The sequence below is a fragment of the Nicotiana sylvestris genome, chromosome 6 (assembly GCF_000393655.2).
Source record: "Nicotiana sylvestris chromosome 6, ASM39365v2, whole genome shotgun sequence".
Lineage (NCBI taxonomy): Eukaryota > Viridiplantae > Streptophyta > Magnoliopsida > Solanales > Solanaceae > Nicotiana > Nicotiana sylvestris.
Genome location: NC_091062.1, coordinates 69,542,301 through 69,557,791, shown reverse-complemented (window position 1 = coordinate 69,557,791; position 15,491 = coordinate 69,542,301). Strand labels below are relative to the sequence as shown.

General features: G+C 38.9%; 2 protein-coding genes across 2 annotated transcripts; both read right to left on the bottom strand.

The window, feature by feature from the left end:
- Window positions 1–474: 474 nt before the first annotated feature.
- Window positions 475–1,767, bottom strand: LOC104221512 (uncharacterized). The gene is made up of 3 exons (XM_009772582.2): window positions 1,141–1,767; window positions 939–1,071; window positions 475–860 (listed from the first exon to the last, which is right to left on the bottom strand). Exons 1-3 carry the CDS (start codon window positions 1,765–1,767, stop codon window positions 475–477), a joined length of 1,146 nt encoding a protein of 381 aa, XP_009770884.2.
- Window positions 1,768–7,602: 5,835 nt separating this feature from the next.
- LOC138870747 (uncharacterized) lies at window positions 7,603–9,070 on the bottom strand. Its single transcript, XM_070148582.1, has 6 exons — window positions 8,989–9,070; window positions 8,777–8,905; window positions 8,570–8,698; window positions 8,157–8,506; window positions 7,748–7,921; window positions 7,603–7,677 (listed from the first exon to the last, which is right to left on the bottom strand). The coding sequence occupies exons 1-6, from the start codon at window positions 9,068–9,070 to the stop codon at window positions 7,603–7,605; spliced, it is 939 nt and encodes a 312-aa protein (XP_070004683.1).
- Window positions 9,071–15,491: the final 6,421 nt, after the last annotated feature.

Here is a 15,491-nt window from a genome sequence, read left to right as displayed (position 1 = left end):
AGCACAATTTCGAATATCAAATAATTTTTTTTATAATAAAAATATAAAAATATTATCAACCTTTTTGTGTACACGTATGCGTGGCACGATTCTCTACAATTATAAAAGGTATATAATACGAATATACGTACGCGTGATTCGTTTATATAATTGTAAACAATCTAAACAAAAGCGGTAATAAAATCGGGCAACAAGAAAAAAGGTATTTAGTAAATCAAGATAATTAAGCCAAATATAAAAATGGTTAAGCGACCGTGCTAGAACCACGGAATTCGGGAATGCCTAACACCTTCTCCCGAATTAACAGAATTCCTTACTCAGGATTTCTGGTTCGCAGAATAACAAACAGAGTCATATTCTCCTCGATTCAGGGATTAAAACCGGTGACTTGGGACGCCTTAAAATTCCCAGGTGGCGACTCTGAAACAAACAAACAAATCCCGTTTCGACTGTCCTTTAATTGGAGAAAACTCCCTACGCCCTTCGCGGGGGCGGAAAAAGGAGGTGTGACACTCCAGAATCAATTATCCAAGTCTTAGTGTTAAAAGCAGCAAGACAAGTGCCAGAATACTTAAGTATAGTACCAGTCACTGCGTTTGCATTAATTTCTGTTCCTGTATTTCCTGCTCCTCCAATCTGCACCTGTTTTATCAGATTCACTAGTTCTGAAACCTGCTCTTTGCTAAAAAATTGATTCTGATTGTTCCCAGTTCCCTCATTTGGAGTGACTTCCATTTCTGCTCCTTCCTGACTTCCCATCACAACATTTCCTTTGACTGCTCCTTGATAGTTGCCTGATTTGGTGAACTGAAAATCTTCAGGGAATCCTATCAACCTATAACAATCTGATCTTGCATGCCCTGTCCTCATATAGTGAGTACAACTCACATTAGGGTTGAATTTGGTCTTTCTTCCCTTGAATTTCTATTGTTGATTACCATACTTTTGTGGTGGATTCCATCTTTTCTGATTGTTATTTCTTTGTGGGATCTTGTTTTGTGTATTTGCCATTAATGTTGCTCCATCTGTTGGATAGTGAGGGCTGAGGTATGTCTCCCTCTGTCCTTCATCCTGTAAGAGTATTTAATAAGCATGATCTATGCTAGGAAGTGGGTTCATTATCAATATGTGTCCCCTTGCCTGAGCATAGGAGTCATTGAGACTCATGAGAAATTGAATGACTCTCTGATCTTCCAAGAACTTTGCCATCTTTGTCTTCCCTTGACATGTGCAGTTGCAGGTACACCCTAGATGAGAGTTGAGAGAGTCCAGTTCATCCCACAACCTTTTGAGTGTTGTGAAATATCCTGCTATGCTGCTATTTCCTTGCACTGATTTTGCAATTTCCTTTTGCAGATGATAGAGCTTGGCCCCATTTGATTGCACAAACCTATGTTCAAGACTGTTCCAAAGGCTTTGTGCAGTTTTTGAGTAAATCACACTGTCTCCTATCTCTTTGGATAGGGAGTTTAGTAACCAAGAAGTGACCATATCATTTGTTCTGCTCCATTGAGGATGTTCCTTAGATCCCAGATCTGGCTCAACACAAACCCCATTGATGAAGCCAATCTTATTCTTGGCTGACAGAGCAATTAAAACAGACCTTCTCCAACCTGGATATCCTCTTCTATCAAATGGTGAGTTCACCAAAGTCATTCCAGGTGCATCAGATGAGTGCAGAAAATAAGGATGGTTTGTGTCTGCTGTGACTCCACTACTGGTTGAACCAGCTAGAGGAAGAGTGGGTGAAGATTCAGTTCCTGTCATGGCTGAAGGTAAAATAAAAGGGAAAGAACAAAAAAAAATGATTGATAGTTGATTGTAAATGGATCGAGCTACTGTTGCTCTGATACCATGAAAGAAAAAGACTGTGAAATGTGAGAATTTTCCACTGACTGTCTTCATCACTCAAAGTTGAATATATACAAGTAATTGCTACAAAAGAAAAGTGTAAAATAAAATCCTATTTATACTTGTACTATTCCTATTCACTGTACTGTAATTGTATAACAAATTATTCCCTACTATGTGCACACATGTGATAAGCACATGCTTGGCACTTGTACTATTACTGTATAATAGATTTATTCCCTACCATGTGCACACATGTGCCAAGCACATACTTGGATCTTTCTAGAATAAATCTAATATATAGCTGCCTTTCCTCATATCTAACAGCCGAGAGAATAGGGCCATTATTTTACTTCTAAGGCTGAGATTGAGCCACGTGTGTTTGTTGACTGCAAAAATACTCTGCTCTTTGTCTCTCATTCCCTTTGATCTTTTCTTCTTCATCAAATAGAACATCTTTCTTTTTCAGAGAGTGAAAACGATCCTCAGTCATATGGGGCTTTTCTATGTCAACATAGGAAGGTAAGGAAACTTTTCAACTATTTCGCTAATCGAAAGACCATACCTAAACAACTTAGTCTATCTTTTGTACGTGTCAATAAAACTGATCAGAGCATCACTCTACCTTCGACGCTGCTACTATAAGCTTAAGGTGAGTATGAGAAAGAAGCTGAAAACAAGAAAGAGTCCATGAAAATGGGGAGAGTTTAATGAGTTTAGCTTTTATGCACAAATAGTGTAATAGTTTTATTACACTATCAAGTCATATTAGAGATAATAATGGTAACTAATAATACCTGAAAAATAAGGTAACAAACCTGCTACAACTGGTTATAACATGTAAAATTTTTGTACATCAGTTAAATTCGCGTTTAATTATGTGGTGCTAAATGAATGTATTCACCCGTGGCTATACAATGGTCATAAAATACTCGGTATAGATTAATAAATTCAAGCGCGAGATCCAAAATGCAATCACTAAACAGCATAAATTACAGCAAACCACAACATTCTGGAGCATTATAAGGAAAAGAAATGAATAAAAACTAGCCAACAACTTCGATATCATGCAAGGAGTGAAGGACATAGTTACAGAATAAATAAATAAATAAATAAATAGTACAGGACAAGACCAAAAACAAAGTACTAACCAGGAGGACAGAAACACGCCGAGTCTCAAAAATATCGCCAAACAAATACAATCTACTCTTTAATAACAAGAACGAGTGCCAGTATCTTTGTTCGTCATGGTATGTTACGTTGTATAAACAACGTAGTAGGAGTATTAATTTTTTGATGTTCGACAAAATGATGGTTAAGGTTTCCTTTGCCAATTGTTCGCCACTGTTATGATTTAATTTGTTTATCCAAGATGCTGTGAGTACCTATGTATGTGGTAGTTACTATTGTGGAGGTAAAGTTAGAGGTTAGCGGAGAAGTCGCATGATGTTTTCGCTCATGTTTCGGACGAATATTCTTCTTTCTGTCGTCGCGCGTCCTGGTATGTTTTCGTATTTTGCCCATTTTCTTTGATCCATCGATCTTGTCTATTACCGTACAGAGACGTAGGTGTTTTGTGTCCTTCACCTGATTGACAACCATCAAATACGGATCTTGGATTTAAAGTTATAGGTTTACCTTTTAAAACATATCCATATTTTTTAAGAGTTATACTCATACATTCATCATCTCCTAACTTGCACAAAAATTCCTTTTATACACTTTTTTTTCTCAAGCATTCTTTTACACACCTTAGGTATATCGATGCACGTGCAACCATGAGGTTGTAGCGACGCAATTCCAACAACATCGTCAACAATGATTGGAATATTGCTCTCGGGTTGGATCCACCCAAAAGGAGTGATCATTAGTTTATTAGTCATGTATACGATTAAAATCGGGTTTGCTATTTAATCGAGTTCATGGGATCACATCGAGTGTCAGCCTCGCAATGGATCGGGCTATAGCACGAAGACGAAGTGTTGAGTTCAAGAATCGAGATGTCCATCCAGACCGAGGCCAGCAGCAATTGGCACTAAGCATGACCGACTTCGAGTAAAGTGCAATAACGGAAAGATGAGATATCTGTAACCGGTGGAGGATCACGGTGGAAATCCCGCAATAGATCAAATCAAGGGCGGTTATTTGTACCAATCATGGAATTTACTTTCGTAATTAGAATTGTACAATAATTAGGATTCCTCTAGTATATAAAGGGGAGTCCCCATCATTTGTAAGGACACTACATTCACGAATATGAAAGCAATATAATGTTTCTTTCTTTTGCTCATCGACTTGCTCCTCTTTAACTGTTCTTACTTCACCAAGCTCGAGGGTTCATTAGCTCAAGGGCATTAACCAAACACTGGTTTGCTTTGTATTATTGTCAATTTGCATCACTTATCTTTACGTTTATTAATTGATATTAGGTAAAATTGCATATCCTTAAAACCACATTATAAGTTTAATTGTTATCCAATTTTTAGGATGTAGTATCTTTCAACGATGAGGATGCAGAAGGGATCGAACAACCTCACAACGACGCACTGGTAATATTTATCCTTATGAATAATTTTCAAGTTAAACGTCTGATGGTTGATCCAGGTAGCTCGGCAAATATTATTCGATCGAGGGTCGTGGAGCAGCTCGGCCTTCAGGATCAAATCGTGCCTGCAGCTCGAGTGCTCAACGGTTTCAACATGACAAGTGAAACCACAAAAGGGGAAATCATATTGCCAGTGCACGTGGCTGGAACTATTCAGAAAACAAAGTTCCATGTAATCGAAGGTGATATGAGATACAACACGCTGCTCGGGAGACCTTGGATCCATAATATGAGGGCACTTGCGGGAACCATTCCGGTACAGAATCACTGGTTCACAAAGTCATTAGAGCAGAGTATTATTGGGATAGTATGGAAAAAGATACTAAGGAGTTCATTCGAAAATGCGACAAATGCCAAAGACATGCACCGATGATTTATCAGCCAGGGGAGCAGCTTCATTCAGTCTTATCCCTATGGTCGTTCATGAAATGAGGAATGGATATCGTCGGCCCTCTGCCATCTGCCCCAGGTAAAGCTAAGTTCATTTTATTTATGACTGACTATTTCTCTAAATGGGTTGAAGCATAGGCTTTCGAGAAAGACAGAGAGAAAGAAGTTATAGACTTCATCTGGGATCACATCGTATGCCGATTCGCGATACCCGCTGAAATAGTGTGCAACAATGGAAAATAATTTATTGGCAGCAAAATAACGAAGTTCCTATAAAATCACAAAATAAAAGGATATTATCGACGTCGTATCATCCTAGTGTGAATGGACAGGCTGAAGCAACGAACAAGACCATCATTCAAAACCTAAAGAAAAGGTTGAACGATGCTAAGGGGAAATGGAGAGAAATTTTGCCCGAAGTCCTTTGGGTATATCAGACAACGACAAAATCTAGTACGGGGGCAAAACCGTTCTCCTTAGTATATGACACCGAAGCTTTGATCCCAGTCGAAGTTGGGGAACCAAGTGTCAGGTTTTGATACACAATGGAAGAATCAAATTACGGGGCTATGAATACAAGCCTCGAATTTCTAGACGAAAAACGGGAAGCCGCCCTCGTTCGAATGGCCGCCCAAAAACAACGAATAGAAAGATACTATAATTGAAGAGCCAATCTTCGACACTTCAAAACAGGGGACTTAGTTTTGAGAAACGTCACCCTCAACACTCGAGATCCAAACAAGGGGAAACTCAACCCAAATAGGGAAGGACTATATCAGGTCCTCGGTGTCATCGGAAAGGGATCTTATAAGCTTGGCATGATGAACGACGAACTACTACCAAATAATTGAAACATATCACTCCTCAAACGATATTATTGCTAAGGTATGACTCTCTCCCGTTTTTGTTTATATTCGATACTAACTTATTACAGTTGTTCGATCAAAGACATCGGGAAATTCTTCAACATAAGGACCTCAGGTTTTAAAGCACGTATTGTGCTCTTTTTCCCTTAGATCGATTTTTGTCCCAAATGGGTTTTTCCGACGAGTTTTTTAACGAGGCAACAATTATCTGTGGTACCTGGGGACAATTCAACAGTATTTGAGGCTTCTTTACAATTAACCTCGAATACTGGGGGGGCACCACACTCGAATGTTATGTTTTCAAGGAAGATGATTCGTGTCAACAGGGTCTCGATAGGAAAATTTTGTAAAGGGCCAAACGGTCAAACGAACCGTGCCCATGTAAATTGCCCGAGCCGTAATGACAAAACATGTATGTATGAATGATCCATTAAAAGAAGTACTTTTTGCTTATCAAATGTTCCATTCCTTATTGAGATTTATACTTTACAATTTCGTACTTACGATATATTACACAAACCGGCTCAAGAGCGAATCGTAACTAAAGCTCGAGCAATTAACCTCGTACTCGGGGACCATCGTCCGAAAATTGACATGCTCGAATTATTAAACTTCGAAATATTAAGACCTTAAAAAAATGATCCTCAATTTTATAGGCCACGGCCACCCCACTCGGTGAGTGATACTTCAAACAAGTTTGAAGTATAATCGAGAAACAAGCCCAATGGGCAAATATCAAGTTAAAGGCTATGGCTAAACTAACACGGTTCGGAGATGTCTGAAATCGTTAATCAAACAGGCCTTCAAATATTTTCATAAAACCGATTAAAAAAGGGCTACCCTCGGCAAATATACATAGGGTTTCGAGAACATCAACCCTCGAAAACCTTAAGAGGTACCAAATTGAACAAACTTATGCTAAGGCGTAACAAATGTTTTCGACAACACTGAATCCTAATGGGTACAGATCTATCCCATGGTAAGCCATAACAAATTTTTATATGATTAAAATTTTAAGCCGAAAAAGGGAAAAAGCTACTCTTTGGAGGTCATATCGGTCCGATTCAAGAGCCTGAGGGACATTACATTGCTGAGCTCGAGGACCCGCCCTCGCTTAACCAAAACCCAAGGGTATTTACTACTCCGGGTTCGAGCAAGTACTCACTCGATTATAGAGATTATAGCAATCCAATTTCAACAAAATTTTCACAAGGCAACGAAGTGAGTCAAATTTCTCACAAGACCTAAAGTATATTAGAATTATCATAAGGCGAAAGCAAAATAGATTTTCCACAAAACAGAAATCAAAGACAAATTGGAAAGAAAAAGGATCTTTCATATATGCAAAAGTATTTACAAAGACCAATAAGGGTCTTACACAAAAATCCGAAAAAGAAGAAAAAATTCTAATTTCCTAATCTTCCCCGGGAGCTTCATCTTCATCTTCTCCGCTCGCGCTCCCAGAGTCATCATAATCAGAGAGCAAAGCTTTGGCTTCATCCTCTAGAACTTTCGCATTCTCGATATCGGCAGTAAGGTTAAACCACGAGCATAAATCTCTTCTAGAGTCTCTCTCCGAGATTGGAACTTGGCATGCTCGGTAACGCATAATGATTGAACCTGAGCAGTATCGGAAATTTACTTTGCTCGAGCGTTAGCTGCTTCCGCATCGGCTCGGTAGACGGCTACGACCGCCTCTGCATCAGCCCTTACTTTTTCTACTTCAGATGCGGCCTTTACAAGTTTAGCAACCAACCGAGTCTCAAGCTCCTCAATTTTCTTGGCTCGGGACAAGCTCTCCTCCTTCATGCTTTGGAGTTGACGCTCAACCGAAAATAGCTGGGCTCGAGCAGTATCTTTCTCCGAGATGAGATGGTCCATGTTCTACTTCTACCCCAAAGTCTCTGCCTCTTTCATCTTAGCCTCCTCGCGAAGCTGCTCGATCTTTTTGGTCTTCTGCTGAACCTGTTGGATCAAAGTATTAGTTGCCATCCCCAAATCGACACACCAAACTTCTAAGAAAATTCTTCATTACCTGCTCGATCAAGTCAATCTGCTCTTTGTGAGCTTTGGCCAGTTCATCTCGGAGGTCCTTAATCTCCTCTTCTTTTTGCCCACTAAAGAGTTTGAGGGCATTTCTCTCCTTCGCGAGCCTTTTGAGATCGGCCTCACATTGGTTCAACTCAGCTCCGGATTTGGAAAATGCTTCCTAATGAAGCGTCACGGCCTAAAGAGAAAGTAAGAAAATCAGGCAAAAGGAAATAGAGGTAAACGTAAAACTAATAGCGGAGGCTGAAATCTACTTGGTTCAGGAGTCACTGAGCCTCATCGAAAATGATCGATACATCCAGATCGGAAACATCATCAACCCCCGTGAAGTAGCCACGAAATAAGTCATCCCCTTCTTGGGTCGTTCCCATAGTGGGGGTCTCCATAGCCTAGACCTCCTGATTTTTCCCCGTAGAAAAGGTGGGGAGGGGCGGCGAATCATCAATGTTGATTGCCCCAAGCAAGACACTTGGGGCGCTCTCTCCTTCTCGAAGGGCCTCAGAACTGGACCCTTCAGGCACATCCGCCGATTGTTCGTCACGACGGACAGGTACACTCATCGATTGTTCATCACGACGGGAGACATCTTTAGCCTCCGATGACTGGTGGACTTTTCTCGGACCATCTTCCGAGATCTCCTCGGTCCGAAGATGAGCCTCCTCGACCTTCACCGCTACCTTTGAAGCTTCGGCGCTCCCCCTCTTTCGAGCCGCCAGCTCATAGTCAGCATCTTCTTTCTCCTTTTCTTCATCTCATAGTTTCTGGGCTACGTCAGTAGGCAGAGCGGCAGTGTCATTCTTTGACTTACGAGCCTTGTTCTTTTTAGGCTTTGGAGTATCGGAAGGCGAGACCCTTCTCCTCTTCTTATCCTTAGCCGGTTTCGGGGCCTCCTCTTCCCCAAGTGGGGACGACCTCATGACAGCATTGTCTCTGATTCCTGTATGGGGGGAAATCAAGTGAAAATAAAAAAGAAACATTTCTTAAAAGGGAATCAAACACGGATAGAGAAGCTTACCATGATTTTTGGCCTCCCATCGGCCCCTTGACAAATCACGCCACGAGCACTTAGTGTACGAAGAGGTCGAGGTCAGCTTCCGAACACAACCTTCAAGGTTCGGGATTGCACTTGGCACCCAAGAAACCACTGCATCATAGGAAAAGATGTCAATACAGAAAGGAAAAAGAAACAAAGTGGTAAACGTAAGCTATAGGTGGGTTTGTACTTACTCTTCATGTTCCACTCTTCAGGGAAAGGCATCTTCTCGGCTGGAATTATGCTGGAATTCCTTACTCGGACAAATAGGCCCATCTATCCTCGATCCTTGTCCTCATCTATGCTTGAGAGAAGCACCTTGGTAGCTTAACGCTGAAGCCTTATTAGTCTTCCTCGATAAAGACCGGGGTTGTACATTCTAATGAGATGATCGAGGGTAAAAGGCATCCTCTCGACTTTGCTCACGAAGAATCGAAGCAAAATAACAATGCACCAGAAAGAAGGATGGATCTGTCCCAGGGTTATTTGGTATTGGCAGCAAAACTCGAGGATAACAGGGTCAACGGGACCCAGTATAATAGGGTAAGTGTAAACACTCAAGAACCCTTTCACGTGGGAGGTGATGTCCTCTTCAAGCGTCGGAATCACCACTTATTTGACTTCATAGTGGCAATATTGTTTCACCTGCTTCAGGCCATCCTCAGTTATCGAGCATATATATCTCAACATCAGCTCACATCGGCCAGGGACCTGCGAGGTTTTCACGATCTTGAAATCAGAAGTGAGATTGCATGCCCCGGGAACGCACTCCTTGATGCGTGGCTCCACCGGCATTTTTGTCGCCGACCTGCCCGCGATGAAGAAGCTTTTTCCTTTTGGGAACGATTTTTGATGTTTTTGCCATTTTGGTATAGATTTAGAAAAAGAAGAAGACGAGATTTATAGTTTTGAAGAAAGATTGGTAACGAGGCCTAGAAATTGTGCAAGAGCGGAGAGGCTAAATGAGATGTGAAGATCTTTGGAGACTTGTAGAAAAACTTGAAAAACTCAGAAGGATTATTAAGATTAGTACAAGAAAATTTCATAGTAAAGTTTAAAGAAGTAAGAAGAAGACCTATTTAAGGATTTATGGTGATGGTTCAAGGGCACTAGTGGCCGACCATCAACTGACGGTAATTAATGATTTTGGGAACCGTACCGACGTGACGCTTCGGTCGTTTTTGTCGCTTACGTCATAAGAATGACATCATAATTGGTCTAAGTATAAAATCAAAGACTCAGTTCGTTTCTTCTCATTACACTCCAAGAAATGAGGGGCCTATCTGTATACGGTTAAAATCTTGCCCGATTTTGCTATTTAATCGGGTTTAGGGGATCACGTCGAGTGTCAGCCTCACAATGGATCAGGCTATAGCACGAAGATGAGGTGTTGAGTTCAAGAATCAAGATGTCCGTTGTAAGGCCCCAAAAAATTTCTCTTAAGTAATTTAGGATTTCGTGGTGCCAGTTAGGCTAATTACAATACTTTATGTTCTATTAAAATGATGTATATCAATTGGATATGGTAAATAAGTGTATAAGTCATATAATAAGTAATGTGGGGACTATTGAGAGGCCTATATCTAAGTCGAGTTGGAAAATTATATAATAGGCTAAAATTCCAAATGAGTTCGCACAAGTCCAAACTTTGGACGAGCATATTTATATATGTATACGATATTTATGTGATGAACAACCTATCAAATAAAATATCTTCGAGTCTAGTTTCTAACGCTTCAAACTGTTCGTCATTAGATATTCCTACACAAAGTTATGATCAAATTACCAAAGGCTAGACTTGCGATCAATTTTGTGACCGTAAAACGATTCCGCGGACCGCATAAGCATCACAAAGTGGAGTAGAGACGAGCAAACTATTATGCTGTCGCATATTGATTATGTTGTCGCATAATTGATTATGTTGTCTATTAATGATTATACTGCAATTCTGCTGCCCACAAAACGATTATGCTATAGCATAATTGTACCACATAATTGACTTCGGGGGTCATTTTTGGAAATTTTCATATCCGACCCCATTTTGATAAATAAACTTTGGGGCTTCATTTGGGGCAATTTTCTACTAAATATAGAGAGAGGTGAGAGCATTTTAGAGAGAGAAAGAGGCAACCTAGCCCTCCAATCACCCAATCTTGCACAAATTCTCAAGAATCAAGAAAGCTCATCTCTAGCTCAGTATCCTTCTGGGTAAGTCCTACTTCTAAGATTTCATATAAGAGATTATGAGTTCAAAAATATATTGTGGGGTTAGAAATAGGCCATGCATGTGACACTAGACTATAGTATGTGGGATTAAAGAACTATTTTGGGGTTGTTCTTGTTGAAATTGGTTGAGGGAAGAAGGAATTTCCATTGTAGATCCTTGTAGTCTATTTCACATGTTAGGTGTTTGATGAAATTCCTAAGAGAGTTACACCATGGGAAATTTTTCTAATTATTAATCGATTTTTGCTATCTTTCTATAGATTATTATTGCTAGAAGCGTTGGTGCATTGTAGTAACTTAAGGAAAGCTCAAACAAGGTATGTTTTCTAAACTTTCTCTCTTGGAATTAAATTCCAAAATGTTTCCGTAAGTTTAAGTATGACCGGATCAAAATCCCTAATTTCTATGTTCCAGATTATCCCCTATAAACTCATAAACTTGATCATTCCGAACAAGCCTTATATTGAATGATAGATATTTAAAGTATGGGTTTCTTATTAAAATGGTATGGCTTTGAGTTGTGGATTAAATTAAAAGTGGTGTACCGATTAGGTAAGGAAAACTCGATGTGCTTAATACTCCTAACGCTCGTATGCGTACTAAATGTCTTGATTGAGTGTATCTAGTAGTTGATAAACTATGAAGATGTTTGAAAATGAATTAAATGAACTGGGGAAATAGAGTATGGATAACGTTTATAATTGTGCCTAGTGATGCCTATGAAATGGGGAAATATATGAATCAGATTATGAAGTGAGCCTCGACTCAACTATCTTAAAATGACTTCTAAAAGGAAAATTTGCTTAAAAGCTCTATTGAGGTATGTATGGCTAACTCTCTTCTTCTTAGCATCGAACTCTTAGTGTTCGAATAATTGGTGTAAGTTTTGACTTTATCATGCTAGAATTAATTGCATTAATGTGTTGGATTGAAAGATTTACGTTCTGTAATTGTTCTAAATGTTTACCATGTAATCATGCTATTTGAGAACGTGATTATGATTTCCAAGCTCTTTCCCTTATGCGTGCAATGTCTTATGTAATAGGACTTATTGACATGAATGATACTGTTATTCGAACGTATAAAAAGGGAAGGATTTGAATTGTAAAATGCGTTCAAGTGCCAAGAAAGACTTAATAAATAAGGCTGCTTGTTCCACGTAACGAAAGATAGGAAAGAAATTGTCACGACCCAAACCGATGGGCCACGACCGGCACCCGGTACCTTACTCAACCGAGTACCAACATAACGTATCTTTCTTATTACATCATTATATACACGTGACATACGGGCCTAGTAGGCCAACATAATCATTTATAAACTCAAACATAGGCCGATAAGGCCGTACAATCTTTCACGTATACGACATATGTCTACAAGCCTCTAAAAATACATAAATGTCATAGAGGTCGGGATAGAGTCTTGCCATATCAAACAATACACGTCTAAATCATACTAACCAAACAAGCAACTCCGAAGCAAATGGAGCGCACCAACATCTTTCGCTGAGCTGATATCCTACTTGGAGGGCTCTCGACCTGTCTATCGGGACCTGCGGGCATGAAACGCAGTGTCCCCAGGAAAAAGGGACGTCAGTACGAATAATGTACCGAGTATGTAAGGCACATAAGTATGTACATCAAAGACATGGAAGAAATCTAGAGTACATGACTCAACCTGCAAGTCTGAATAACTTTGTAAATTATAAATTACTTTTAGCGTCATGCATGTGCGTATGAATATCATGTCGTGCATAGGTACATGTTTCATAACATTATCAGCCTCTGAGTGCATCCCATCATATCATATCGGCCACTGTGGGCAAAATCATCATCGTATACCAGCTGATCAGGTGGTGGTGCGTATATAACGCCATAACTTTTCCCATATCCCATATGCATATATATATATATATATATATATATATATATATATATATATATATATACATATATACGCGTATATAACTCCATTTGAATTCATACATATATATGCGTATATAACACCATTTGACTATATACACATATAAGCGTATATAACGCCATTTGAATCATATTTTAGCCACTGTGGGCAACAACATCAACATATACCAGCTGATCAGGTGGTGGTGCGTATATAACACCGTAACCTTTTCCCCTATCCCATATACATATATTTACATATATACGCGTATATAACGCCATCTGGTCATGAGTCAATGCACATGAATGAAATGTATAAAAAGTACGTCAATAAAATTATTCGGAATGTTATAAGACCATTTTGCCTTTGAGTAATATCATAAAGTAAACTCTTTCAACTTTCGTATTTTTCTGAGACCCATGAACAAATGATAAGATATTATACCACACGAAAATTCAAGAACACAGCTATCTCTACAACTGTTATGAATAGAGTCATTCATGGAATTTGTGCATTTGCACGTTCCGATTCGTATCGTAAGGATCATGCCAAAAGTAAGAAGAGATAGCCTTAACATACCTGGATTAAGAATAACTCCGTATAATTATCCTGTTGAAAACCTTCGTGGATTGAATTTAGAACCCAAAAATTGGATTTAGGCTTCTGCGTTTTTTGAATTTGTAGAACGAGTATGGCTTAAATGCCAAATTTAATGAATTGAGGAGTGTGATTTTGTACGTTGAAAAGCTTCTGTTTTTTCATTTCAATAGAATGTAACAAGGTTTGCTTTTGCCTTTCAAAATAAGATCCTTATTTCCTTTTTTTTTAGATAACGCTTGCCATAAAGTCTTGGAAAGACTTTAATGCTTATCTCTTAGACACATGTAGGCATGAATTAATGACTCACTTTATACTAAAGTGAGGGGCTTCTACGTTCCCTCTTGGGACAATTGATTAAATTTTTGTCCGCTTATTAGCTAACTGGGTAATGTTTTGTTACCCGGTAATTAACCAATTACCCGTAAAATTTAAAAAAATTTCCCCGAATTACTTAAAATATTACTCACTTTCCACATACCTTATACACCTTACTATCATGGCTATGTAGTACCTTATATGGCACTAGTCCATAAATACCGGGTATTTTAGCTCGGGCCGTATTTTACCCCAACATGACAAACTTCGACAAAATTCGCTTTCTTCGATATTACTTACCCTCTTACCTTCACGAATTTACTCATCACTTATAATCCTTATAATCTCCAAATAATATTTTCCTTGGACTGATTGTCAATTACCTTACTACAAATTCAACATACAATACTACGGGGTGCAACATCGTCGTGACTTATTACTGCAAAGCATAATATTTTCGTAATGTAATACAGTTGGGTAGAACACTGCCGTAACTTAATACTGCAGGACGTAATATTGACATAATATTGTGGGGTGTAACATCATTCCCCCCTTTGGAACATTCGTCCTCGAATGTTGACTAATGCTCTTATCATTTTCGTAACTCATAGCTCTTGTGAATACATTTATACTCTTCTTTCAATTCAAACATTTGCTCTGTGAATAAATCTAATGTCTGGGGTATTCCCCTTTTTAGTCTTTTTTCTAATATCATGACCTGTGGTCGAAATCTTCCTAATCTTGCAACTTTTGTTACCTCTTGTCATGCGGTCTGTATGACCCTGGCTTTTTTAGGTGCACTTATGTGATTCATCTTTCCTTTTTCCTTATACCTTTTAGTCAATCTGTAGGCCTTACTTTGTATATACAAGGCTTAATAGGATGCCTCTCTAGGCCTCTATAGGTATATTGAAGTCCTTTGCTCGATACTTTGTTGGATTCACGAATATTGCTAAATCTCATCTCAAAGGTCCGTTTAACCATCCGTATGAATTTACTACCATAACTCTTACTTTAATTTATCGTTGCTGAGGTCTGCTACCAAGTCCCAGCTTACTCTCGTTGCTCATTCCATATGTATAAATTTAAGTCCTTTAAGGCTTCCTTATTATTGTTCATCTTTGGAATGACGACCTAATCTTATCTCATACTTTGTAGCTTTTGTCCATCCGTTGTTGATTCACCTCAATATTGATTTACAATATACCACTGATAACTTAACCTTTTATGTAATATTGCTGCTAGGATTCACGTTTTATCGGGGAACGTCTGAAATGATTAGATTGATCCACCTGGGGCGATACCTTGCTTCCATAACCATACCTAACAACATCCCAATGCGATTCACCTTTCGTGGGTATTTTAATCCTGTCCAATTTATAAGATCCGTTTCTTTTCTTCGTTAAATCATTACTCAATCGAAGGCCCAAACACATCTTTTATTTATCACAATTTGACCCTCATTCTATTACCAGGGTGGCATTTCATTCCTTCTAAATGCTATTAATTTTTGACTCCTTTTAGTTCATTAAAGTTATAGTGAACTTTGGATAACATAGAGAAACTATCTACTCTTCTTATTTTCATGGGCTTAATCCTAAAGACTTATCTATTCTCGTCATCTTTCCACTTGCCTTTCCTCATCCTTACTCAT

Bases quoted from the DNA above. Each gene is read 5' to 3' on its own strand.
- LOC138870747 (XM_070148582.1), bottom strand. From the start codon at position 9,070: ATGGGCCTATTTGTCCGAGTAAGGAATTCCAGCATAATTCCAGCCGAG. The intron at 8,906-8,988 runs GTAAGTACAAAC...CCTATGATGCAG, and splicing joins TGAAGAGTGGAACATGAAGA to TGGTTTCTTGGGTGCCAAGT. The intron at 8,699-8,776 runs GTAAGCTTCTCT...CCCCCCATACAG, and splicing joins ATGGGAGGCCAAAAATCATG to GAATCAGAGACAATGCTGTC.
- LOC104221512 (XM_009772582.2), bottom strand. From the start codon at position 1,767: ATGACAGGAACTGAATCTTCACCCACTCTTCCTCTAGCTGGTTCAACC. The intron at 1,072-1,140 runs GCAAGGGGACAC...ATACTCTTACAG, and splicing joins TCAATGACTCCTATGCTCAG to GATGAAGGACAGAGGGAGAC. The intron at 861-938 runs GTAATCAACAAT...ATATGAGGACAG, and splicing joins GAATCCACCACAAAAGTATG to GGCATGCAAGATCAGATTGT.